Source organism: Bos grunniens, chromosome 4, assembly GCF_055505025.1.
Source record: "Bos grunniens cultivar Pamir isolate PY7600 chromosome 4, Bosgru_T2T1.0, whole genome shotgun sequence".
Classification (NCBI taxonomy): domain Eukaryota; kingdom Metazoa; phylum Chordata; class Mammalia; order Artiodactyla; family Bovidae; genus Bos; species Bos grunniens.
In genome coordinates, this window is record NC_141168.1 from 42,718,590 (window position 1) to 42,745,587 (window position 26,998).

The 26,998-nt window shown below is 39.0% G+C and overlaps 1 protein-coding gene across 2 annotated transcripts in view; it reads left to right on the plus strand.

Annotated features, from left to right (window-relative positions):
• Positions 1-8,090, plus strand: part of HECW1 (HECT, C2 and WW domain containing E3 ubiquitin protein ligase 1) — a 326,637-nt gene extending 318,547 nt beyond the window's left edge. For both annotated transcript variants that reach the window (XM_086396047.1, XM_086396048.1), the window contains one exon: positions 4,184-8,090. In XM_086396047.1, the coding sequence (XP_086252173.1) occupies positions 4,184-4,295 (112 nt within the window). In that variant the 3' untranslated portion in view covers positions 4,296-8,090. The remainder of the gene's footprint in view (positions 1-4,183) is intronic.
• The last annotated feature ends 18,908 nt before the right edge of the window (positions 8,091-26,998 follow it).

Genomic DNA, 26,998 nt, shown 5'->3' on the forward strand with positions numbered 1-26,998 from the left:
GCCACGCACCCATGGGGTGATCCAGCTCTGCAGAGACTGTGAGCCTCGTATGCACTGCCCACACTCTGAGGAGAGATGGTCTAGGCTGCCTTCTCCTCAGACCTTCCCTCTAGAAAGACAGCTGGCCTCCTAGGTGAGGGAGCCAAATAGCATCACACAAAGCCGTGCATCAGTCCAAGTCCTTGCCTTCTAGAGTGTGGGGGGGTTAGAACAAAGACTCTGGGGGCAGGGTTTATAGTTTTACAGAGCCTGGTGAAAAAACTTCATAAATCACCATCACTAGAGCATAGCAGGGGTGGGATGGTCACTGGGGCTAAGGTCAAGGAACTGGCAGGCCAGGGCTCTGAACAGTCAGCCATGTGAACTCAGAAGCTACACAGTATGGTGGGAAGACCTGAAGTGGAAAACATTTAAGCCAATTACCAGAAATGTTAACCAATGTGTTCCTCAGGGGGTCAGAAGGTGTGGAAGGTAGATCTAGATCACTGTGGTCAAACGTGTTTAACACAGAGAGAGGGTCCCTTTACACCCCAACCTAGTTTAAGCAGGCATACTCCTGAGTATGTATCTGAAATGCTAGTTCTTCAAAACAGTTGGTGTTTAGTCACTAAGTCGTGTCTGACTCTTTTGCAAACCCTTGGACTGTAGCCTGCCAGGCTACTCTGTCCATGGGATTTTCCAGGCAAGAATACTGGAGTGGGTTGCCATTTCCCTCTGCAGGGGATCTCCCTGACCCAGGGATGGAGCCCATGTCTCCTGCACTGGCAGGCAGATTCCTTACCATTGAGCCACTATACCTCATCCCTATTATCTATAGGTAGTACTCTCTACTTTCTACCCCGTCCTATTTGTTAAAATAAAACGCCAAACAAAACTTGTAGTTTGAAGAAAAATGGCATGAGATTCAGGGGAGCAGAAATTTTTGATCAAAAAATTGAAAAGTAATGATCTAGAATTGGCATTGGGGAGGAAAAAAGTATTCATCCATCCAACAGCCCAGAATGCAGCCAGGTAAACAATGGCTGTCTCCACTCATGAGGGCTGAGAATGCTAGGGCTTGTAGGCCAGACCAAAAGACGGGAGAGTTTCCTTACTGTGAAACTTGGTAAGGAAAAGCTTGGAAGGAAAGAAGACTTGGGAGCTGGTCAGAGTAGACACAGCACAGGCAGTGTGGAAATAGAGTAAAGGAGAGGAGGAAAGCTTAGGGGGTTACATTTCAAGTATGGACGAGAAAAACAGAATTATGAGTCAGGAGCAGGTGAACTGGACTAAAATTCTAATATGAACATGTTTCACTGCAGAGGTAAACTGAGCCCAAGCCCAGGATGCAGGTGGAGACCTGGTTCAGTTAGTATTGGCTTACTCTATAGTGATGGTTTGTGAGGGTGGAGGCAGGGAAGGTGATTTTGTCCCCCAGGGGACATAGAGCAATGTCTGGAGACATTTTTGATTGTTGGGTAGGGGTTCTGCTGGCCTCTATCAGGGAGAGGCCAAGGATGCTGCTGAACACCTATAAGACACAGGACAGCCCCTCCTGGTGAAAAGTCATCAAGCTCCAAGTATCAGTGGTGCCTGAAGCCCTGCTCTCTAGGCTGACGGGCTACAAAGGAGGCATGAAGGAGCCATTGGGAGTCCCTGTGAGAAACTGACAGCCACTGAGAAATTGTCCAGAAGTGAAGGGAGAGAGATGTTCATAGGAAGAGTGTCAAATGTTTCAATGAGCTTGGGGAGGTGCGCATAGAGAATGCACCTCTGGATGAGGGAATCAAGAGGTTATTGACAAATTTGGAAAAGAGTAGATTCAGCAGTGATAGAGTGAGAACCTGCCTGGTGACTGAAGCTGTAGTTGGGAAGTGGAAGACGATGACATGAAAAGGAGACACGAGGACTTCCCTGTGTTAGTGGTTAGCAGCCTAGTGGTTAAGACTTCATACTTTCACTGCAGGGGACATGAGTTCGATCCCTGGTTGGGGAACTAAGGTCCCGAAAGCCAGGTGGTGTGGCCAGAAAAGGAAAGAAAAAAAAAGACACAACTTAAGTAACTGACCTCACAACTGGCTATACAGCCAGCTACAGTGGGTAGTGATGCTGCCCCTTTTTGTTATAATATTTACTCTTAACCAACCTTAAAGTGGTCTCTACTGCAGAGAAGCAAGGCTGACTTTGGCCCTATCTTGGTTCACATTTTGATCAAAAACTTGGAAAACATTGAGGAGACAGGGAGATGAATTGTGTAGATGACACGGATTAGAAGTATCACAGATACTGTGATGGATTGCAATCCAAATCCAGCATGATCTCAAAATGCTGGAACCCCAGAATAATACTGACAGTGCAGTTCGACCCAGCACAACTGGTCAGACCCCGTGGAGTTCCAAAATGTCGGCTGCACAAACACGAGATGAGGCCAGTTCATTTGCCAGCAGGCAGGTGGAAAAAGCCAAGAGTCTGAAGTCCTCACAAGGGGGACACAGTTCCTAAAATCATGATTGCAACTGTGTTTGCATTATGAAGAAACTCTGCTGCTTAAATTATGATTCATGGTTGACGAAAGGCACTTGTGTGTGCTCTATTCTCACATCAACCCTCTGATGTGCATGAAGCATGTATTATTACCCCATTTACACGTGAGGAAACTGAGGCCCACAAAGACTCATTGACTTTCCCCAGGTTGTAAAACTAGTCAATGACTGGACTGCGATCAGAATAGAGGCCTTCCAAAGTCTGGTTCTGTGCTGTCTCCATGCCCCACCTCACCTGAGAGCACTGGACCCAGTGCCCAGGGAATGATGCACTCAGGTCCTCGGTGCTGTCAGACCACATGGAGGGGAACGAGGACTTAGGAATGCAGAATCCAATCATGATTTGATAATGTTTATTCATTCTATATTACTGACTAAGATGTATCAATATTTAAGAGCTAACCAAGGCTATAGATGAATGCAGTAAGAGCAGCTCTTGTTCAGACTAGGTCTTGAAGAGGTGCCATTTGCTAAAGTTTCAGTTTATTTCCAGAAATTAACTTCTATAGAATCAATCTGATCCCAACTGTTTTGTAAACAGATGATTTTTTTCCTGTATTATTTCCACTCATGAGTGATAGTTAAAATGACCAGATTAAGAAACCCAAGAAGATTCTATCTGCCCGTATCCTGCCCCTGGCTTTTGGAATTCAGCCAGTTCCAAAAGTACACTTGGCATTTTTCTGTCCCTCTTAATTGGGCTTCCCTGGTGGCTCAGTTGGTAAAGAATCTGCCTACAATGTTGGAGACCCAGGTTCGAGCCCTCAGTCAGGAAGATCCCCTGGAGAATGGAATGGCTACCCACTCCAGTATTCTTGCCTGGGAAATCCCATGGACAGAGGAGCCTGGGCAGAGGGCTACAGTCCATGGGTCACAAGAATCAGATCCGACTTAGCAACTAAAGCACCACTACCACCACCAATTAAGTTGGTTAGCAGGGGGTAGTCCTGGTCCACACACTGGCACGTGGCAAGGGAAGCCATTCTTCATCTAGGCCAGACACTGGCCCACAGAGATGGGCCTGTAGGATGAAGAACATGACGACATAAGCAGAACCCAGGGCAGGTGGCACTGGGATGCTGCTGGCCCCCAGGAAGGATTATCCCACAAATGCAGCTGTTCTTGGAAATGCAGCATCTTTGCTCCAGGTTACGCAAGCCCCACTGTGAACTGTAAAGGAGTCAGACTGTCTCCAGGACACACCTGCCTTGAGGGAGCATTGGATCTCAGAGCTCCATGGTGTCCATTGGCACCTCTAAGTCAATACACAGGGTTTACAGAAGCCCAGAATTCAGAGTTGGGCAGGGAGACTTGGGAATATGACTGTAATACTAATTATGTTTTCTGCCTCCTTCACCGACCACATCCAGCTTCATCTCTTAATTGTAGAATGCCACTGGTTTGATAGTACAGTGCTGGTATAGTGTGGTTTGCTTCCAAATACAGACTCCCCCAGTTCTAGGTATTCTAGTGCCGTAACTGTTCTATTCACATCTGGAAGGCTGTGGTTCTTTGCAGCGTGTGCATGGTGGTGCTAAAACACAGTTCCGCTCCCTTTTGATTCGCTTTTTGATTCACAGATTCAGACTGATCACAGAACTAGCCAAGCCAGTTGTGTCACTGAAACAAACACCTTGACCAGCCTTTTCTCCCCCATTCAGGGCACACACGTGCTTCAATCGATTGGATCTTCCACCTTATCCCTCGTACTCCATGTTGTATGAAAAGCTGTTAACGGCAGTAGAAGAAACCAGCACCTTTGGACTTGAGTGAGAAACTGGCAACTTCCCTGACATTTTCCTGGCCAGTGACATCATCCTTTCCCTTTCCCTGAATCAACTCTCCTTTGATTTTGGTATTCTGTGATTTTCATTTTCAAACCAAATCAGGATTGACGAGCTGTGCATGAAGAATTGCCTTCTTCTAAGATCTAACCTTCAGGCTTATCTCCTCTACTTTCAATGAACTGCTAGCCTGTATGCAATATTTAAAAAAACAGCTGTCTCAAGGTCTGTGTATATCTCCACATACCTCCATTACTAACAATGAAATATGAATGCAAGTTATGCTACACTTGACCAAATGGTAATAAATGTTTACTTCCATTTCTATGATTTAAGGGGAAATTTGAGCATTAAGTATTCCAAGCTTTTCTACACCCATGTCTTCTGAGCAGAACTACCATTTTTTTTTTTTTTTTATAATTTCTAACAACCAACTTCAGAATAGGAGCTGATCAACTCTTTCTTTTCTTCCCATTCTAATTTTCCCTGGGCATCCAATCCATCCAAAAACAGCAGTGGCTAAACCGAAATTTTGATATATTCAACTCATGATTTGTATGTGGCATCAGCCCCATCAGCTGGAACTAGCCTAGACATATGGTGCAAATATCATACTTTCCAACCAATAATAACAGCAAGAAAAACACCTCCTGCTGATGCAATGCAGGGCATCCCAGTGGTTGTGGGGATTATGGTTCGACTTGAGTTCAGAGAAGTCTGGGGGTGGGGACACACCCCCTGTGAACACCCACCACCCAAGAAGCACAAACTTGTGCACACGTCCAAGAAGGAGATCGCATTACGTAGCATAAACAACGAGGCTTCTACCCCCTGATGTTGTATAGAAGTGCTGAAGCAAACAGGAGAAAGGGGGAAAGGACATCAGGACGGTTTAGAAGGACATATTCAGTTGCTCTGAATACCTGGGTTCTGTACTGTTTTATTTTGCTTTGTTTGATCACAGGTCTCTTTCCCAGAGGAAAAAAAAAAATGTCTTGATAATCTCATGACTTCCATTCAAGCCAAGTAATTACTTGTTTGGCAAACAAACTTTTATTTCAACTTTGATAGCATTTTTATTTTTCATGTTTACTTTTCAGTTTTTCTTCACCATGGTGTTCAAATTCCTTCACATCTGATTGTCCGCAGGGACCACACTAAATCAGAAGCTGCAGAGAGCGTTGGTGCTTGTTAGGGATCAAGGGCAAAATAATACATCTCCTTCCTCCATAGCAATCCTTTTGGAGCAGAGACCTAACTCCCCAAAGGCATACCAATTTGTGTCAAATAGGGATCCAGTTTCTTTTAGCATTCAGTAAAGAGATGTCTCAGTAAATGTAGTGTTTCAGAGTAATAGTTGCAGGCTCCAGAGACAGCCTGACCTCTTGATTACTTTTGGAAGAAACCCAAACATGATGGTCATTTGCTATTTTTCTAATATTGTTATCCATGTTGTCTGAAATATGTTGTAAATGAAAGTGTTTTTCTTCACTGGGAAAAGAAATGTTGAATGTTACATTGTTGTCTTTCAATATATATTAAACAAGGGGAAAATGTGAGAAACGTGGGCAAGTTAATTTCATCTGGAACCATGTCTTGTATTCATGTTGGTTTGTGTCCGGACAATGCATCAGTTGTATTCCCTGCCCTCCTTAAGGAAACATTCCTTTAGTAGGAATTCGAATGCCCAGCACCCCTTGCTGCTGTGTACCTGTGGTCCATCAAGGAATATGTATGTTACAGAAATCTGGCCTTCTGTTGTTGTCTACAAAGAATATTTACTGACATAGGATGATGGAATGTGTAAGTTCCATAATGCAGAATCTGAGGGATCTGTGTAATTCAGGACATGTCTCAGCATCTGGAAAGTCATGGATTCCAATGGAGCTATTATTTATGAAATCAGGACATAAGGATAATGCAAATCATTTCACCATCCTATATGGAATAGCATCTTTAGTAAAAGGAGCATCTTTCACTTTTAGAACTTGGTGTTAGATATATGTAAATACTTGTTAATTCAAGCATTCAGTTCTTTTTTTTAGGACTCATATGTTAGGCTTTGGCAAGAGAGAAAGCTGTTCCAAAATGGAGCCTGTTCCCAGGAATCTTCACAATTTACACAAGTATCTAATTAAGCTGTTAATAGATTAACTGATGTCTATTCTCCCCAATACAGAAGGAACAAGGTATGCTAGAAGATATATAGAGATAGAAAACTTAGACATGAATGGTTTTCAACTATTTCTCCTTATTCCTACTGCTCTGACCAATGCCATGGTTCAGATATATCCCAGAAGCATTACAGGAACAGTTTTTCATAAGACTACAAAATTCCAGAAAGAAATACTGATGTCAGAGTCCCTGAAAAATGTGAAGTGTGCTTAATAGGGTCTCAGTTTCCCCTACAGCCTTGCACAGACTCCCTGAGGAAGGAAGACAAAGATGACAGACAGTTGTTATGGAAAGATCTTTATTTCTCTTTGTTCCACATTATGTTTTGTTACTTAATATATGTATAACATAATATATATATGTAATTACATGTATAACAAAACAGCTATATGACTCAATTATGCTCTTAATTTTACCATATGGAGGTGCAAACCACCCCAAATCATATAATTCATAATGAGCAAGATAGATCTCACCCATTTGTTACCATGTATAATTTATTTTTAAAGTATTTGTTTTCTCCATGGAGGCGCATTATAAAATTAACCACTTTTAAACCACGCTTTCCCTAAAACAAGATCTTTTAAGGCTATTTTTAGTAAGAGTATATTACCTTTAATTGGGGGACAAAAAAAAGTAAATATCAGAACACTTATGTGTCAATTTGAAAAATGCTTCAAAAATAATATGAAGTATTATAATAATTTTGTGTATATTCCATTTTATTCTATTATATGAAAATGATAATCTAAAAATAGAAATGGACTCTGCAGAGTCAAGAGAAGTACTATAAAGCTACTGGTTTCTTTGTAATTCCTATGTCTATAAGTTGACCGTGGTTGTGAAAATTTTTTACTACCATCACAATTGTCATTCAAAGAGAAAATTAAGAAAAAGAGGTATACCATTTGTTGGCAGGCTTTAAATATACAGAATCTCGATCTTTTTCTCTTCTAACACATGATCATATGTCATTTAACAGTAAGTGCATTTGTATGACCAGCCCACAAGCTGGACCTTCCAGAACAGTTCTGATGTTAGATCTGTGGCACCATCAGTCCATGTGTCAAACCACGTGTCCCAAATTTGGGTTCAGAAAATTTCTCAGTTGCCACAAATGTTTTCCCAGTCAACGTAAAACACTTTCAAATGAAAATAGTTAGAACTTTACATAACAATGTGGTGCTTTATGATTCTTATTACTATTATGTACTTCAGTGTTCATTCTTAAAACTACTGCAATACTATATCATCAAAGTCTGGGATGGATGTTCCAACCATCATAAGGTCCAAAAGAGAACGTGTTATTTTCCTGTTAGTGACATGTAGTCCCTTTGTTCTTGTAGAAAAAAAAAAAAAAGGTGCCTAGAGGTAGTATTTAGAGTAAATATCGTTCCATTAGCCTACTTCCTGCAGCTTCCAATTTACCTAAAGAAATGTCTATAATGATTTTGTTCAAGTCTTTGTTCTAGACAATAGCAGGAGAAGTCCTTGTTCTTGGGCTGCTTTTGCTTCCATCGACAAGAGAAATGTCACGTAATACTCAGGCCGAGCTTTCTCTTCCATCCTACCACCTTCAAGGAATGTCAATAAACACTTTGGTATGGCATTGTGTGTGCTCCTTATTGCAGACAGAAGGCTAGGGTCATGCACAACAATTTGTACCATGCCTCTGCTCTCATTGAGTATAGGCAATAAAACCACACAGAACACAACAGCTGCTGTGGTAAGTACTCCCCTGGGAAAATTATTTATCAGAAAAGCATAATAATGTGCTCACAAGCCGTGAATAAAGGGACAGGTTTTGTAACAAGTTCCTGGTGTATGCCATTTAGAATAGCACACGAAGTTTGAAATTAAGGAGTGACCTTTCTGTCGAACCAAGCATCCACTGGCTTATTGATTCCCTACCTGTTGAGATGCTTCTACCAAAGCTTCAGGCCACAGCCTGATACCTGGTGTGACCCCAGGACAAAGTTTAGCTATAGACAAAAATGTTGTGTCCAGTGGCATATACCATGACTCCCAGTGCCACAGTGATGTTCTCTTCTTATCTCCTTCCAAATTTTCTAAAAGAAAACCATTTGACTCTCACTGGGTGGCCAGAAGTTGATTTATTCTTTGAGGAAAATATATTTTATTCTTAGAAAAAAGTATGGGTAGAATTAAGGAAAAACCTGAGAGATCTCGTATTGTTTTTATACCCATGCTGGGTTTATGTTAGACTCATTCAAACTGACGGAGAAGGCAATGGCACCCCACTGCAGTACTCTTGCCTGGAAAATCCCTCGGACGGAGGAGCCTGGTAGGCTGCAGTCCATGGGGTAGCTAAAAGTCAGACACGACTGAGCGACTTCACTTTCACTTTTCACTTTCATGCATTGGAGAAGGAAACGGCAACCCACTCCAGTGTTCTTGCCTGGAGAGTCCCAGTGACGGCTGAGCCTGGTGGGCTGCCGTCTATGGGGTCGCACAGAGTCAGACACGACTGAAGCAACTTAGCAACAGCAGCAGCAGGAATCGCATTTATAGCTGGGAACAGACACTTAGATACTTTTTGTCTGTCTAGTTTATCTTGGAAACAAGGAATAGGAGACCAGGAGAGGTGATCTGCTCAAACCACTAAGCTTTATCTTGGGAACAGAAGTTATGCCCTGTCACAAAATATCCCTTGGGGTCCTGTGCTCCTGAAGCTAACATAACTCTTCAGAAATTTGCCAGGAAAATAGAAGAAACAGAACCAAAATCTACCATAGTGGATGTCAGGAATCCACAACCAATGAGTGTTCACCTGCTATATGAGTTTGCCGGGGCTGCCATAACAAAGGATTACAGTCGAGTGGCTTAAACATGGTTAGAAGTCCAAGAGCAAGGTGATGATGGGGTGGTTCCTTCTGAGGCTGAGAGAGAGATTTTGTCCCATCCCTCTCTTCCAGATTCCAGTGGTTTGCTGGCAATCTTTGTGTTCCTTGGCTTGGAGATCTCTGCCTTCATCCTCGGGTGATGTTCTCCCCTTCTGTGTGTACCTGTGTGTCTGTTTTAATTTCCCTTTTATATAAGGACACCAGCCATATTGGCTTACAACCCACCCTGTGATCTCATATTTTAAACTTGATTACGTTTATAAAGACCCTAACTCCAAATACGGTCACATTCTGAGGTACCAGAAGTTAGGACCCCAGTCAGCTCCTTTGGAGGACACAATTCAATCTGTATCATCCTCCCACCTGCCACATTGCTGTCATCAGTCCCAACAGTAATAGTAATAATAAAGGCTAGCATATTTAGAACCATGTGATTCACCATCAATTTACTAAAGGCTTTTTAATTGCAATGATAATCATGGAAGAAACAAAATTGTTACCTATAAATTACTATTTAAAATAGTTTAATATAATCAACTATATTTCAATTTAAATTTTTTTCATAAAAATGAATGATTAAATTCTATTGGTCCCTTTCAGCTAAATACTTATTGTGTTTGCTTTTCACAGAAGTAAACATTAAAACATTTTTATGCTCCTTTTGCAGTATTTAAATAGGAGTACCTTATCTATAATATATAATAAAATAGCTTAATATAGTAAATCAATGATTAATATTACAGAAAATTCCCTGGTGGTCCAGTGGTTAAGACTCTGAACTTTCACTGCTGAGGGCCTGGATTCAATCCCTGGTTGGGGAGCTAAAATCCTACAAGCTGCAAAATGTAGCCAATAATTAAATAAACATCAAATATCCACTTTTTTAAAAGAAAGTTAATATCATAGTATTTGTTTAATCAATGGATTATGAAGATGATGGGATCACAATAAATTTTTCACTACTTAAAAAAAACCCATCTGGTACTTTTCATGTATTATCCTAGCTATAGTATATGATCCTATACTATCCTAGCTTTTCATATTATTATCCTAGTAAATGTATAGCCAATATTTGAACAAGGAACCTGACTTCCGAGTCTAAGTACTCAACCACCAGTACCCACTGCTTTCATTCCTTTAAGCATTTTTTGAATACTTATTACACCCTGGGCCCTGTTCTCAGGAGTCTTTGCCCTCAGGGAGTCCATGGTCCAGCCTATGACACTGCATTCTTCCCCTTTGTTTGAAATTTGGCCCCTGTTTTTAATATGCACAGCCCCTATCCCACTCACCACCCCAGCTCTTGTGTAAGATGGGATGTCATTGTAAAACAATGATAATAAATAAGCAAAATGCTATGGGGAAAGTGAACAGGAGCCATTGGCTGTTTTCTGCTGGAGAGAAAAGACAGACAAAGATGTGTTTATAATTGAGACAAGATTTGAGTGTGTATAAAATTGGGGAAAGTGACTTACATTTATCGCCAAGAGGGAAACATGTTGTTTTTACTGAAACAGTGAACAGAGAAGGACCTAGAAGTGAGTAAATCAGCTTTAAAACCTTCTCATCTTGAAGACCTAGGAGAACATAGCTGCAAAGAAATTTTTGTAAGTGTCTAGAACCTCTGAGTATCAAAACTTGTTTCATTAGGCATCTCCCAGAATGCCCAAGAACTGGCATTTCTTTTCATTTTATTCCAAGGAGTTTACATTACAGTTTTCTTTTTGCCATTACAGTTATGTGATTTCTATTTTCTTTTTTGTGTTTAAGTATAGTTGATTTACAATATTGTGCTGCCTATTACTTTTTAAGTGTAATAAAAGTTGGGTCATGACTTTTACCCAAACTTTTATATTTGTCCATGAAAAAAGCTTCTCTTCTTTCAAGCTTATTCAGTACAATAGGGAGTATCTCTTTTCTAAGATTATAGTAGATATCATAAAATGGCCTCAATTCCTCACTTATAGCCACACCCTTTACTACACCTGTAAGTCTGCTATCACCTCCTGCAGGGAGCCAAGCATTCCAAACACTAACCCACCTGTTTTGGCCAGCTTACTGCAAACAGAGGCTTATAAAGCACTTGCAGAATTGAGCTTGACCTCTCTTTTTCTCTCTTGTTGCTCTCCTGTCCTGAGGAGTGTATGCCTGGTATAAGAGGAGGATGAGAGACACAGGGAGCACAGCTGAGACCAGGCTAGACAACCAACAACCAGTCAAGTATTTGGGCAAACTCAGCCAAGATCATGAAAGCCACCCAGCCAAACTCCAGCTGAGACATGATTATATGCCAGTGGTATTTTATGATTGTTGTACATCATTATGATGGTAACAGACAACTAATTCAAAGATCATTAGGCATCCTTTCTTTACTGGGATAACTTGAAACCCAGTACTGAAAGTTTGGTTTAACCTTTCGAGTGAGTCCACTATGCCTGGTGGCCACTGTTTAATTTGAATTAATAATAATCCTGAAGCAAGAATATTTATATGAGCTCATAAACAAAAAAATATAAAAAAATGTGAGGAACTCCACAGCCAGATAGAACAAACAAGGAGAACTTGAAATGATACTGCAATCTAAAAGGTGTTAAGTAATTACTTCTAAATGTTCAGACAGACTGAGAAAGGATAGAATATATAAATCAAGGACAGAAAATCATAAACTTTGAGAAGCCAGGTAAGAAAAGAATAATACTGTGCCTTTTTCTGTTTTTTATTTTTTAAGCATTTACCTTGTAGGAAAATGGGTATCACCTCACAATATTTGACAGATATTGCTTCTAAACTAAGTGAATCTATATTCTTCATATGTTTATAAAATGTAGTTTTGTCATAATTGTATGATAAAAGCAAATATTGCTCAGTTAATGTTTTAAAAATATTTATTTGGTTGTGCTGGGTCTTAGTTGCAGCATGTGGGATCTAGTTCTCTGATCAGGGGTCGAACCTGGGCCCCCTGCATCGGGAGTAAGGAGTCTTAGCCGCTGGACCACCAGGGAAATCCCAGTTGATTTTTATTTTGTAGATTAAACTATTAGGTTGAGATAAGAACTCTCAACTTCTACCCTGCGAATGCTGAGCCCCAAAAAGTTGACGTGTAAATGCTTATTCAATGTCATTCAAATCTGTTTTTGTTATAAGAAGTAGAGTTTGTTTCCTTGGTCTAGAAACACGCACACACACATAAATGTGATTTGATTTGTTATTTGTTTTGGTCCATTTTAGAAATAATTTATAAATCAAAATTCTTTGAATTTGTAATTCAGTAAGCTTCATTTATTTTGAGTCTGTGTATTATGCATATATAAGTTAATGATGGTTGGGTCTCCTTGGTGGCTTATTTATTTTACAAATATGTAATGACCTTCTTACTCCCCAACAATATTTACCTGCAATTTTGTTCTCTTCATTTTTAAGAGTTCTTAAGGATTTTATGGATAATCCATATCCTACCTATTGTGTGGATACCCATAAAATCTTTTATCCAGAAAATATGCGTTCTTCCCAAGTACAAAAGACTGTTCCTAAATAAAGACTACAAACAACTCAATGAATGCCAAAGAAGTCATACTCCTACATTCTTTGAACACAATGCAATGCAATTAGAAGACAATAGTTTTAAAAGTTATTTATTATAGGATACTGATGCTGGGAGGGATCGGGGGCAGGAGGAAAAGGGGACGACAGAGGATGAGATGGCTGGATGGCATCACTGACTCGATGGACGTGAGTCTGAGTGAACTCTGGGAGTTGGTGATGGACAGGGAAGCCGATTCATGGGGTCGCAAAGAGTCAGACACGACTGAGTGACTGAACTGAACTGAATAAAAAAAAGACTAGATAGCCACAAATCATGGATATCACTAATATATCTCTTACATTTTATATCCAACTGGTTCATGAATATCTCTATTCAGTGGGCTGATAAACAGATCAAACTGTATCAGTTAAGGTTTTAATCAGGGAAGCAGTCACTCTGAGTGATACAGAATAAGGACTTTATTATAGGGATGGACCTTACACAGCTCTTGGAGCTGGTAAATAAATCTCTGGAAGCTTTTACAGCCAACGGTTGGTCTGAATCAGGAAGAGAAGCCAGATCTGCAGCAGGGGAGGAAAAGGAAGCTCACAGGGATGAACTGAAACCCGTGAGAACAAACTGGAAGCCACAGCAAGAACATTGGTCCTTGGCAAAAGTATTAGTCCCTCTCGTGATGGAATTACCCACATACCTGATCCAAGACTCAGAGAAATGGCAGAAATATTCCTTCTCTCAAGCTCTTCATCTAATCCACCAGCAGTTCCAGTGGCACCTACCTGGAAAGAATATCCATTTCTTTTCACCAGTTCCATTGCCACCTCCCTTAGTCCAGCCCACAGTGATTTCCCATTTGTATTATTGTCATAGTCTCCTTTCTGGATCCAATTCAGCACCCTACAGTCTATTCGCCACCCTGTAGCCAGAATAAGCCTTATAAAACATGTGTTAAATCACATCACCCTCCAGTTCAAGCCCTCCAATGGTTTCTCATCAGTATATAAATCCCTACATGATATGCCTCTGGCTACCTTGCTTACCTCTTACCTCTCTCTCCCAGCCACACACCCAAACACGTTTTCACCTGAGAGCCTTTGCAGTCATGATTTGCTCTGCTTGAAATGCTCTCCTCCTTCATGTCTGCAAGGTACTCTCTCTCTCTCCATCAGGTCTCTCCACATCTGTCATCTTCTCAGAGAGACTTTTATACTCAACATTTCTGAAGCACAGTGCCCAATCCCTCCCAATCTCATTTTCTTGTTTCATGCTTTTTCATACTTCTCTCAACCTTATATCTCTGTTTATTGTATCTTCTCCATAAGAATGGAAGCTCCAGGAAAACTTGTTTTGCTTACCCTTATAGCACCAAAGCCTGAAACAGTTCCGGCTAAATATCAATGTAATGAATTCATTCAGTTCATTAATTAATTCATCACTGGATATTTTCTTGAATAAACGAATGAATTCATACAGGGAGTAAAAAAATTAATAAGACTTTCAGTTTCCAGTTCCTCATGTAAGGAGCTTATAAGTCATCACTTCGTCCTGATGACTCAGAAAAAGCAAAGACAGGCTGAAAATTCAACACTTCTTGGATCCATGAGAGAGAGAAAGACACGAAGCCAACTGTGGCCCCAAGATTGGAAAGACAGTCGGGCAAATATTGGGAGTAGTGATTGATCAGAGAAAAGACTCAGAAATTGCCACAGGAGCCAGTGCTGAAGGAGGAAACTCAATGTGAACAAGTCTGAGAGTTAAAAACTCCAGGAGGATTTAGTCATAGGGAGGTCCCCAGGGTCTTGTGAGACTTCCTTCCAGGAGTTTAACCAGGTTCCCACAGTAATTATCAGAGAAAAATACCCTCAAGCTTCTGGCAGGGGGAGGGGAAAAGGAACCATTTTGAAACATGCCAGAGCACTTTGTTCTTTTTAACAAGTCCAGCCCACAGGGGAAATTAGCCAAACAGACCCTAACCCGCTGGGGTATTACCAAAGCCTAACTGACTTCAGAAAAGGGAAATACCAAACTGCAGCACACTCTGGTAATACTCTTCCACTTAAGGAGGGAGGAAAAAAATGGAGCAACACTTGTGAAGTTCACAGTCCAGAGGCAAAGGCTCAGTAAAAGACTGAGACCTGATCATGGGCCTGTAGAGGGCTTCCCCTCCCCCCTCACCATCATGTGACTAAAGGCCCATTTACAGCACTTCCTTCTACACAGCCCCTCATTTCTTGTTATTAAGAAAAACATCACTAGGCTTACCAAGAGGAAAACAACAGCAACACTATTTGAAGAGACAAAGCAAGCATTAGAACCAGACATAGCAAGGGTGTAGAAATTACCAGAATGGGAATTAAACACTATGACTATTATACTAAGGGTCTGATGGATAAAGTAGACAGCACACAAGAACAGATGAGCCATGTGAGAAGAGAGTAGAATTCCTAAGAATGAGAAAGAAATGCTGAGAAAGATAAAACACAGTGTAACAGAAACGAGGAATGGGCTTATTAGTAGACTAGACATGGCTGAGGAAAGAATCTCTGAAGTTGAGGATCTCTCAGTAGTAACCCTGAAAACTGAAAAACAAAGAGAACAAAGACCAAAAAATACTAAACAATATCCAAGATCTTTGGGACAACTCAAAAAGATGTAATGTATAAATAATGGGAATACCAGAAACAGAGGGGAAAAAGCAACAGAAGACATATGTGAAACAGTGATGACTGAAAATTTCCCCCAATTTCATATCAGTCCAGACCACAGATCCAAGAGGTTCAGAGAACCAAAGCAAGGGAAATGCAAAAAAAAAAAAAAAAAAAAACAACCGCTTTGGTATATCATTTTGAAATTGCAGAAAATCAAAGATAAAAGATCCTGAAAGTAGCCTAGGAGGGGTAGGAGGAGACCTTACCTATAGAGGAACAAAGATAGTAATTATGTCCAACTTCTCAGAAATTAAGAGAGTGGAGTGAAATGTCTGAAATGTTAAGAGAAAAAAATCCACTAACCTAGAATTCTGTACACTGCAAATTATCCTTCAAAAGTGAGAGGGGGACTTCTCTGGTGATCCAGTGGTTAAGACTCCACTTTCCAATGTAGGAAGTGTGGATTCAGTCCCTCATTGGGGAACTAAGATCCCTCATGCCACAGGGTGAGGTCAAAGAAAAAGAAAAAAATGGAGGAAAAAAAATTCTCAGAGAAAACAGGAAACTTATCACCGGTAGACGGCCGTGAAAGAAATGTTAAATGAAATACTTTAGATGAAAGGAAAATAATATAGGTCAGGAACTCAGAACTATATAAAGATAGGACAAATAAATAAATGAAGGGTGAATAAGTGAAAGTTAAAGCCAAGTCCACAGAGGAACAGGGCTGCTTCTGCTTCGCAGCTGGGGCCACAGTCACCAGGCCAGCCAGTGTGCACCAGCCTGCCTTCTCCAGGTTGTCCTCCTTAGTCTTGGGCTGCACTGAGGTCTCACAGCCTCCCTCCTGGATCCTAGGAAATGTGGTCTGGGAACCGTCTACTCCACCATATTGCTAATATCACCAATACCACACTATCTTGATTGTTGTCACTTTATATTAACAGTTTAAGTCTTAAAATCGGGTAGTGTCAGTTCTCTGACTTTGTTGCTTTCCTGCAACATTGTGTTAGCTATTCTCAGTCTTTTGCATCTCCATATGAACTTTAAATCTGTTAGTCTGTCAATATCCACAAGATAATTCATTGGGATTTTTATTGGGATTATGTTTTTATCTACAGATCAAGACGATGTATTCTGAGGCCTCAAGAAAGTACAGGTAAAATTCTTTAAACACTGCCTAGAATACCTTACTACTACTAAGTCACTTCAGTCGTGCCCGACTCTGTGCGACCCCATAGACTGCAGCCCACCAGGCTCCCCTGTCCCTGGGATTCTCCAGGCAGGAACACTGGAGTGGGTTGCCATTTCCTTCCCCAGTGCATGAAAGTGAAAAGTGAAAGTGAAGTCGCTCAGTCGTGCCCGACTCTTAGTGACCCCACGGACTGCAGCCTACCAGGCTCCTCCGCCCATGGAATTTTCCAGGCAAGAGTACTCGAGTGGGGTGCCACTGCCTTCTCCATAGAATACCTTAGGGATTTAATAAATATAATTTCTGGCTAAACAACCTTATCTGCATAGCAAACAGAATTTAGGAATGAAAGCATTCCTATGTCCGGCCATTTCACAACAATTACTTCTGTGTTTCCAGAGTCTTTGCAGACTATAAAAGGCTGGCCTTGACTTTCATTTCCCAAGAGATCATCAGAAATTATTTGTACGCATGCTAATTAATCTAATTAATCTTGTTTTCTATCTGTGTCCTCAGACCTCAGAACTGTAAATTATAGAAACTAATCCTAGAGTCCATTATGTGATTGTTTTTTTCTCCTTTTATTTTCTAGAGCTCATGTGGTTATTTCCTCTAGGCATCTTCTTCATGAGTGTTTAAAGGAGAAGTGAGGAGACAGGATCTAGGCTCCTATGCTGCTGATTCTTCCTGAGACAGGGAGGCTCTTTTGATGATGCTGTTGCCTCTTGCTCAAAGCTTTCCATCAATCTATTATGTATTTTGCAGAATAATAATAATTCAAAACTTTTGAATTGAATTCAAAAATTCAATTACAGTCAGTAAAATACCAGTTATATTACATTTTCAACCAATCTGAAGTGGATCCACATCTTCTGTCTTGAGCTGACACGTCCCTTTTAGAGTTTACTTTATAAAACATAGAATTACAGACAATTTCATCCAGTTCATGAATATATTTCTTTTGCTTTTCATTAGCTTATCTACACATATTAAGATGTTTAATTTTCTTTCTTTTTAATTGGTCAACTATTTTATTTTTCAGATGTTTATTTTATTTTTCTTTATTGAAATATAGTTGATTTACAATGTGTTAATTTCTGCTATACAGCAAACTGATTCAGTTATACATACACATATGTTCTTCTTCATATTCTAAGGTGTTTAATTTTCTTAATCAATGAACACCTCAGAAGTCATATAGAAAGTTTTCATTTGGGAATTGACTTGCTCCTTTACCAATATTCAAAGCATGTTCAATTCAGTTCAGTTCAATCACTCAGTCGTGTCTGCCTCTTTGTGACCCCATGGACTGCAGTACATCAGGCTTCCCTGTCCGTCAACAACTCCCAGAGCTTGCTCAAACTCAGGTCCATCGAGTCAGTGATGCCATCAACCATCTCATCCTCTGTTTTCCCCTTTTCTTCCTGCCTTCAATCTTTCCCAGCATCAGGGTCTGTTCCAAGGAGTCAGTTCTTAGCATCAGATGGTGAAAGTATTGGAGTTTCAGCTTCAGCATCAGTCCTTCCAGTGAATACTCAGGACTGATCTCCTTTAGGATGGACTGGTTGGATCTCCTTGCAGTCCAAGGGACTCTCAAGAGTCTTCTCCAGCACCACAGTTCAAAAGCATGAATTCTTCGGCGCTCAGCTTTCTTTATAGTCCAACTCTTACATCTCTATATGACTACTGGAAAAACCAAAGCTTTGACTAGATGGACCTTTGTTGGCAAAGTAATGTCTCTGCTTTTTAATATGCTATCTAGGTTGGTCATAACTTTTCTTCCAAGGAACAAGCATCTTTTAATTTCATGGCTGCAGTCACCATCTACAGTGATTTTGGAGCCCCCCCCAAAATAAAGTCTGTCACTGTTTCCATTGTTTCCCCATCTATTTGCCATGAAGTGATGGGGCCGGATGCCATGATCTTCATTTTTTGAATGTTGAGTTTTAAGTCAACTTTTTCACTCTCCTCTTTCACTTTCATCAAGACACTCTTCAGTGCCTCTTGGCTTTCTGCCATAGGGTGGTGTTATATGCATATCTGAGGTTATTGATATTTCTCCCTGCAATCTTGATCGCAACTTCTGCTTCATTCAGCCTGGCATTTTGCATGATGTACTCTGCATATAAGTTAAATAAGCAGGGTGACAATATACAGCCTTGACGTACTCCTTTCCCAATTTGGTTATTCCCTGTCCAGTTCTAACTGTTGCTTCTTGACCTGCATACAGATTTCTCAGGAGGCAGGTAAGGTGGTCTGGTATTCCCATCTCTTGAAGAATTTTCCACAGTTTGTTGTGATCCACACAGTTAAAGGCTTTGTCATAGCCAATAAAGTAGATGTTTTTCTAGAACTCTTGCTTTTTCTATGATCCAGTGGATGTTGGCAGTTTGATCTCTGGTTCCTCTGCCTTTTCTAAATCCAGCTTGAACATCTGGAAGTTCTCAGTTCACGTATTGTTGAAGACTCGCTTGGAGAATTTTGAGCATTACTTTGCTAGTGTGTGAGATGAGTGCAATTTGTGCAGTAGTTTGAACATTCTTTGGCATTGCCTTTCTTTGGGATTGAAATGAAAACTGACCTTTTCCTGTTCTGTGGACAAGAAAACTGCTGAGTTTTCCAAATTTGCTGGCATAGTGCATGCGGCACTTTAACAGCATCATCTTTTAGAACTTGAACTAGCTCAGCTGGAATTTCACTAGCTGATGATTTCATTAGATTCCACAACATTGACCAAACAGCTGTTGAATGACATTGTGACATTGTGCTTCATTTCTGTTCTCTCTGATCCATGTGCTTTCAAATCTCTCAGATCCTCAAATGTGTGTGAGTTTATCTGCTCTCCAAAGTTATCTTATATAATTTATATAACTCTGGCAGAATAACTGTGATTCTCTCAAATGTAGACTTTATTTAGAAAGGCTAAATGGCCAAGGAAAAGAGAGAAGAGATGATCCTGTGAGGTGATTCTTCCTCAGCTAAATACTGAAAAATGGTCATACATTTGACCGAAATGCTATATAATTTTGGCACCCACATGAGAAGTACAAGTCAATCTTTGTTTTTTTTTTTTTTTCAATCTTTCTTTGATAGGAGGTGTCAAAGGTTACTTATTTGAAATGCTGATCTCAAAGGCATATGCATCCTCAAAGAGCTTAAATCTATATAACCTACATGTAATTTCCCAGACAGTGCTATGTATTTTAAAAATAACCAAAGTTTAGACATACAACAAGCTTTAATTTGAAGTAGAAGAAAGAGAATGTGACTTAATCCCCCATCAGTAGATGGAAAGACAGGGAGCATCCGGGTATGTATGAACTCTGTTTAAAATACCCATATTTCATGCCTGGATGGCTCAACTATGGAATATTTATTTTAAAAATAAGGCTTAAAAATTTTCACTCAAGTATAGAATCAATATATAACCAATCAAAGACATTTGGAAAATACAAAATATAAAAGAAAATTGCTCAACGATAGATAACTCAAAAAGAATCACTATTTGAGTGTAATAACATCACCTGTTTTCAATGCACTTTAAAAATATATACTATATAATAGAAACAATTTTGAATCATTCTTTTTTTATAGCTGTCATTGCAAGACAGCTATATCGATTTACATTCTAAGTGTATAATTTTCTATTTTCCTAGAGAGGACAGAGATCATTTATTTCTGTATCTCAGTATGTGTACAGAGAAGGCAGTGGCACCCCACTCCAGTACTCTTGCCTGGAAAGTCCCATGGACGAAGGAGCCTGGTGGGCTGCAGTCCATGGGGTCGCTAAGAGTCGAACACGACTGAGCGACTTGACTTTCACTTTTCACTTTCATGCATTGGAGAAGGAAATGGCAACCCACTCCAATGTTCTTGCCTGGAGAATCCCAGGGACGGGGGAGCCTGGTGGGCTGCCATCTATGGGGTCACACAGAGTCAGACACGACTGAAGTGACTTAGCAGCAGCAGCAGTATGTGTAAAGTGGACCTCCATAAATACTGGTAAATAAATGTGGTTGAACTGAATATGCAACACTCTGAATGTCTCCCTGTAGGAAATAATTAATGAATTGTCATTGCAAGGAGGAGAAGGGGATGACAGAGGATGAGATGGCTAGATGGCATCACAAACTTGATGGACATGAGTTTGAGCAAGCTCCAGGCTTTGGTGATGGACAGGGAAGCCTGGCATGCGGCAGTCCGTAGGGTTGCAAAGAGTTGGACACGACTGAGTGACTGAACTGAACTGAACTGCAAGACAATAGTGCAGTATTATTCAGTTCAGTTCAGTCACTCAGTCGTGTCCGACTCTTTTCAACCCCATGGACTGTAGCACGTCAGGCTTCCCTATCATCAACGCCCGGAGCTTGCTTAAACTCAGGTCCATCAAGTCAGTGATGCCATTCAACCATCTTATCCTCTGTCTTCCCCTTCTCCTCCCGCCTTCAATCTTTCCCAGTATCAGGGTCTTTTCCAATGAGTCAACTCTTCACGTGAGGTGGCCAAAGTATTGAAGTTTCAGCTTTAGCATCAGTCCTTCCAATGAACACCCAGGACTGATCTCCTTCAGAATGGACTGGTTGGATCTCCTTGCAGTCCAAGGGACTCTCAAGAGTCTTCTCCAACACCACAGTTCAAAAGCATCAATTCTTCTGTGCTCAGCTTTCTTCACAGTCCAACTCTCACATCCATACATGACCACTGGAAAAACCATAGCCTTGACTAGACGGACCTTTGTTGGCAAAGTAATGTCTCTGCTTTTGAATATGCTATCTAGGTTGGTCATAACTTTCCTTCCAAGGAGTAAGCGTCTTTTAATTTCATGGCTACAATCACCATCTGCAGTGAGTTTGGAGCCCAAAAATATAAAGTCTGCCACTGTTTCCCCATCTATTTCCCATGAAGTAATGGGACCAGATGCCATGATCTTCGTTTTCTGAATGTTGAGCTTTAAGCCAACTTTTTCACTCTCCTCTTTCACTTTTATCAAGAGGCTTTTTAGTTCCTCTTCACTTTCTGCCATAAGGGTGGTGTCATCTACATATCTGAGGTTACTGATATTTCTCCAGGCAATCTTGATTCCAGTTTGTGCTTCTTCCAGCCCAGCATTTCTCATGATGTACTCTGCATAGAAGTTAAATAAGCAGGGTGACAATATACAGCCTTGACGTACTCCTTTTCCTATTTGGAACCAGTCTGTTGTTCCATGTCGAATTATGTTAAAATGTTTTGCTAATTTACTGGCAAAAATTGAGCCCCAATTGTTAATTTATATTTTTTTGATTTCTAGCAAATTTGAACATTTCATATGAGTTTGCTGTATTTATCCCTTTAAAAATTACTTTTTATTTTCTTGGATCTCTTTCTAACATAGTGTTGCCATATTGCTTATTGGTTTATATGTTCTTTATATACTAGGGTGTAATTTTTGTTTTAAGTGGATAAATTTAGTAAACTCATATGAAATGTTCAAATTTGCTAGAAATCAAAGAAATATAAATTGATTAGTGGGGTTCCATTTTTTTGCCAGTAAAACTTTTCCCAATTTGTCTGCCTTTTTGTTTTGTATATAATTTTTAAAATAGATGCAAGAATTTGAATTTTTAGGTAGTCAAATAGTTTCCTTTGAGGTTTTTTCCCATGGCTTTAGAAATTATTTCTCCTATAGAAATCAGTTAATCATTATATACAATTTATTTCCAGATTGTAGTCCTTTTATATTTAAGTAATTTATTTTATAATCAATTTAATTAATGATTTATATTTTTGGACCTGTTTCATTTTTGTATATAGAATAACTCAAAACTATGCATCTATTATACTGAGCTGTCTTATTTCATAATATATTTTAGTGTCTATTAGAACCATTCTCATCTTACAAATCGTCTTTTCCAAAATTTTCCTAGCTATTCACATTTGAAAATTCTTCATGATAAGCTTTAGGACAATTTTAATAAATTCCAAAATAAATCATTTGGTGATTTATTAGAATTTTGTTAAATATGTTGATTGATTAACAAAGAATTACAGAATCTAAACTCTTCATTGAAAAACATGCTATGTATTTCTATTTGTCTACTTTTATGTGTCCTAGAATAATTGTGTTCTATATAGCTATAAAGTAAAATGTATGCTTTATGCTTTTTTGTTAGGGTTGTTTCTGCATGTTTTATTTTTCCTTCTATTGCAAGTAGAAAATTCCCTATATCCTCCTTCCTTATATTGTTTTTATTTATGAAAGCTGGTATTTATTTTTACTATATTTCATCACCTTTTTCTAATTTTTAATTTTCGTATTTTCCAGTTGATTCTTCTGGGTAGTCTAGAAATGTCCTTGAACTGTGTATATTCAACAATGTTACCTTTTCCCTTGGACCATTTTCACTCTTCCTTTCCAACAAGAACCAGTCTGGTCTTCCTGCAACATTAAGTAGGAGTCACAAGAGCAGGCGTCATCATTGTACCCCTGACTTCAGTTATAATGCTCCTGCAAGTTTTGAGACATGTCTTATTAAGCTTAGGATATTCTTTTTTATTTGAGGTTGCTCAATTAAAAAAAAATTAACCATGAATGGGTATTGAACATTATAAAATATTTTCCAGTATTTATTAAGTTAATGGAATTTCTTTCCTCCTCTAATCTGAACATGGAGTGAAGCACCCTGAATTGTCCTGGGATAAAATCTACTCTGATATGATGTATATTTTCATATATCGCTTAAATTAATTTTGTTTAATGTTTTTGAGGCCATGTTTTTCCATCAGTTTGAAAATTTCTGTAGAACAGAAGTTTTTATAAAAAATAAAGGGTAATTTAAATAATGCATATATCCATGCAAGCCAGAGTTAAACTAGGTTATTTCATCACCCCAGAAAATCTTGTTTTGCTTCTTTTCAATCTCCTCCACCCTGAAATCAACTCCTCTTCTGATTTCTATCACCATAAATGAGGTTTCCAAGCATTTGAGATTTTATAGAGCTTTCAGTTGTGGTCTTCGTTGTATGCCAAACCAATAGGTGATGTTTGGTTTCTTGCTTAATTCCACTATGATCACAGAACATAGTACTCTGTAGAACGTCAGTTCTTCGAAACTGTTGAAATGTGCTTCATGATCCAGTACATAATAAATGTTCTTGCACCAAAAGGATGTATAGCCTGCAGTGTTTTATTTACGTCGATTATGTTGTTTGTTCATTGTGTTGTTCAAACTGCTAAAAATGTTTCTTTGTTTTTTATGTGCTTGTCTATCACATCACACAGATAGATATTGCTATCACATAGAGTGTGTTAAAAATCTCAGGTTCTGATTTATTTCTCCTTTTAGTTCTGTCATTTTGCTTTGTATATTTCAATGCTATATTTTTAAGACCATACAAATTTAGAATTTTTATAACTTACTCACAGATTGATCCTTTCATCATTAAGAAATGTTGCCCTTTATCTCTAGTAATGCCTCTTGCCTTAAAAATCTACTTTGTCTAATATATGCATAACTACACCAATTTTCTATTAGCTCCTATTTATATGGCATAAATCTTTCTATCCTTTTAATTTCAACCTTTCTGTAACTTTCTAGTTAAGGTGTCTTATTGAAGCACAAACAACTATATCCTGTCTACAACCTTTGTCTTTTAATCTAGGGTATATCAAATTCCATTCAAGTTTGCAGTAACTGCAGTTTTAAAAAAACAACTTCAGTTTGTTTAAACATATCATCTTACTATGTGTTTTCTATTTGTCTTTTCTTACTTTATGATCCTTTGCTTTCTGTTCTTACTTCTTTTGAGTTTTTTTATTATCCCATTCCCTCCCCGCCATGAATTTGTTTTTCATTCTTTTTCTATTATTTTCATTGCTAATCTAGAGATTATAATATTAATTCTTGATTTATTAAAGCCAGGTACTTTCATGAATTCCCACTCAATGCTAGAACTTTAGCATATTTTCATTCCATCTCTTTTTTTGTGCTATTTACTCCCTCTCTTCTTTTGTGCTATTATCGTATATATTTTAATTCTATATCTATAAATATTTAAATTTAGAAGACATCATTTTTATTGTTATATACAGTTCCTATTTATATCTAGCCACATATTAATCCCTTTATTCTTCTGCATCCCTACAGACATTCTCACAATTTTATCTGGGATTATTTTTCTAGCTACGTAAAGAACTCCTTTTCAAATTTCCTTTAATGTAGGTCAGCTGATGATCTTAGTGTTTTTTATAAAAATGGCTGTATTTTACTTCCAATTTTGAAGAACATTTTTACTGGATAGTATATAATCTAGATTGGCAGCTAATTTCTTTTAGCATTTTGAAGATATCTGAAGATAGTTATTCTCCATTGTTTGAGAATAAGCTCTTGATCTTACTGTTGCTCTTTTGCAGATAATATATATCTATTATATATATATTATATATATATATCCTTTCTATAATATATAATATATATATATTATATATATTTCCTTTCTCTATTTTTTTCAAGATTTTTGTCTTTAATTCTTAGTAGTTGACTGTTATCTGCTTAGGTATGATTTTCTTTTCTTGAAACACTGCTTGATATTTATAAAGTTTCTTGATTCTATGAGTTGTTGTCTTTCATTAGGTTTGAAGAATTCCTGGCCACTATATTTTAAAATATTGCTTCTTTTTTCTCTTCCCTCTCTTTCTGATACTTCAGTTATACGTATGTTAGAACATCTTAACATATAGTACCTTATGTGCTTTAGTCTCTTTTCTGAACATTATTTCCTCTTATCTCTCACGTTTCATTTTGCGTATTTTTTTTATCTATTAAGATCCCTAATCAGGTCCACTAACTCTTTCTTAAGCTTCATAAAATCTGTTATTAAACCCATCTATTCAGTCGTATTTTAATTTGTGGGTTTTTCCCCCAATTCTAAAAAGCCCATTTTATTCTTTGGATTTCTCAGTTCTGTGCTGAAATTCTCTATCTTGTCATTTAATTTCTTGAAGATATTAAACACAATTATTTAAAATGTGTCTTTAAAATTCATTATCTGCATCTTCTTATTACTTTTTCTATTTTCTATCTTTTTCTCTCAGTTTCTAAGATAATTCTTCTTGTGTGCCCCCCTTTTAAATTAAGTGCCCGACATTGTGTATGAAATATTGTAGAGATAATGTTGACCTTGGATGATGGTGTTTTCCTCCACAGGGGATTTTCTATTGCGTTTTGAAGCTGTTCTTCAGTCCTTGAGACAGCTTGTCTATTTCCCTTTACCAGTACTCCTAAGAGGTAGCACTTTAGGGTGCCAACTACAAGTCTAGAGTGTCTACCAGCTCCTCCTTCTTAGCAGATCCCTAAACTCCAGTTTTTTGTCTCTCCAGCCTGATGAGATGCCTAAAGCCCTGCTTATTTTCTCACCCTTCCAGTCATTGCTTTGGAATTATCAAATGCTTCATGGGAGAGGGGTGCCATTCTGGGCCGCCCTTCTTGCCAGGATCTCAGTGGTTCAAGTTCTTGCTGCTTTTGAAACCCTCTGATGTTTCAAGTAGAGGACTATCTGATTTAAAATTTTTTCCCAACTTTCTCAGTGAGAGTATTGATCACATATAGACTAACTCATCATTGCCAGAAGCAAAACTCTGAGTAATGACATGATCTAATTTAGATTTTTTAAAAGATCACTCTAGTTGCCTCAAAAATAAGAGATGTGGAATTGAGGAGGAAGAGGGATGGTAGCAGATAGCCTAGTTAGGGAGCTATCACAATAATCCAGACAAGAGAGAATGGTAGTTGTGGTCATGTGGAAATAGAGACAAGTGATCAGATTCTGGATATGTTTTGAAGGTAAAGCCAAGAGGATTTACTTACAAAATGGATGAGGGGTATGAGAGAAAGAGAGGAGTCAGTGTTGACCCCAAGGCTTTTGGCTTGAACCACTTACTTTGCCAACAAAGGTCCATCTAGTCAAGGCTATGGTTTTTCCAATAGTCGTGTATGTGAGAGTTGGACTGTGAAGAAAGCTGAGCGCAGAAGAATTGATGCTTTTGAACTGTGGTGTTGGAGAAGACTCTTGAGAGTCCCTTGGACTGCAAGGAGATCCAACCAGTCCATCCTAAAGGAGACCAGTCCTGGGTGTTCTTTGGAAGGAATGATGCTAAAGCTGAAACTCCAGTACTTTGGCCACCTCATGCGAAGAGTTGACTCATTGGAAAAGACTGATGCTGGGAGGGATTGGGGGCAGGAGGAGAAGGGGATGACAGAGGATGAGATGGCTGGATGGCATCACCGACTCGATGAA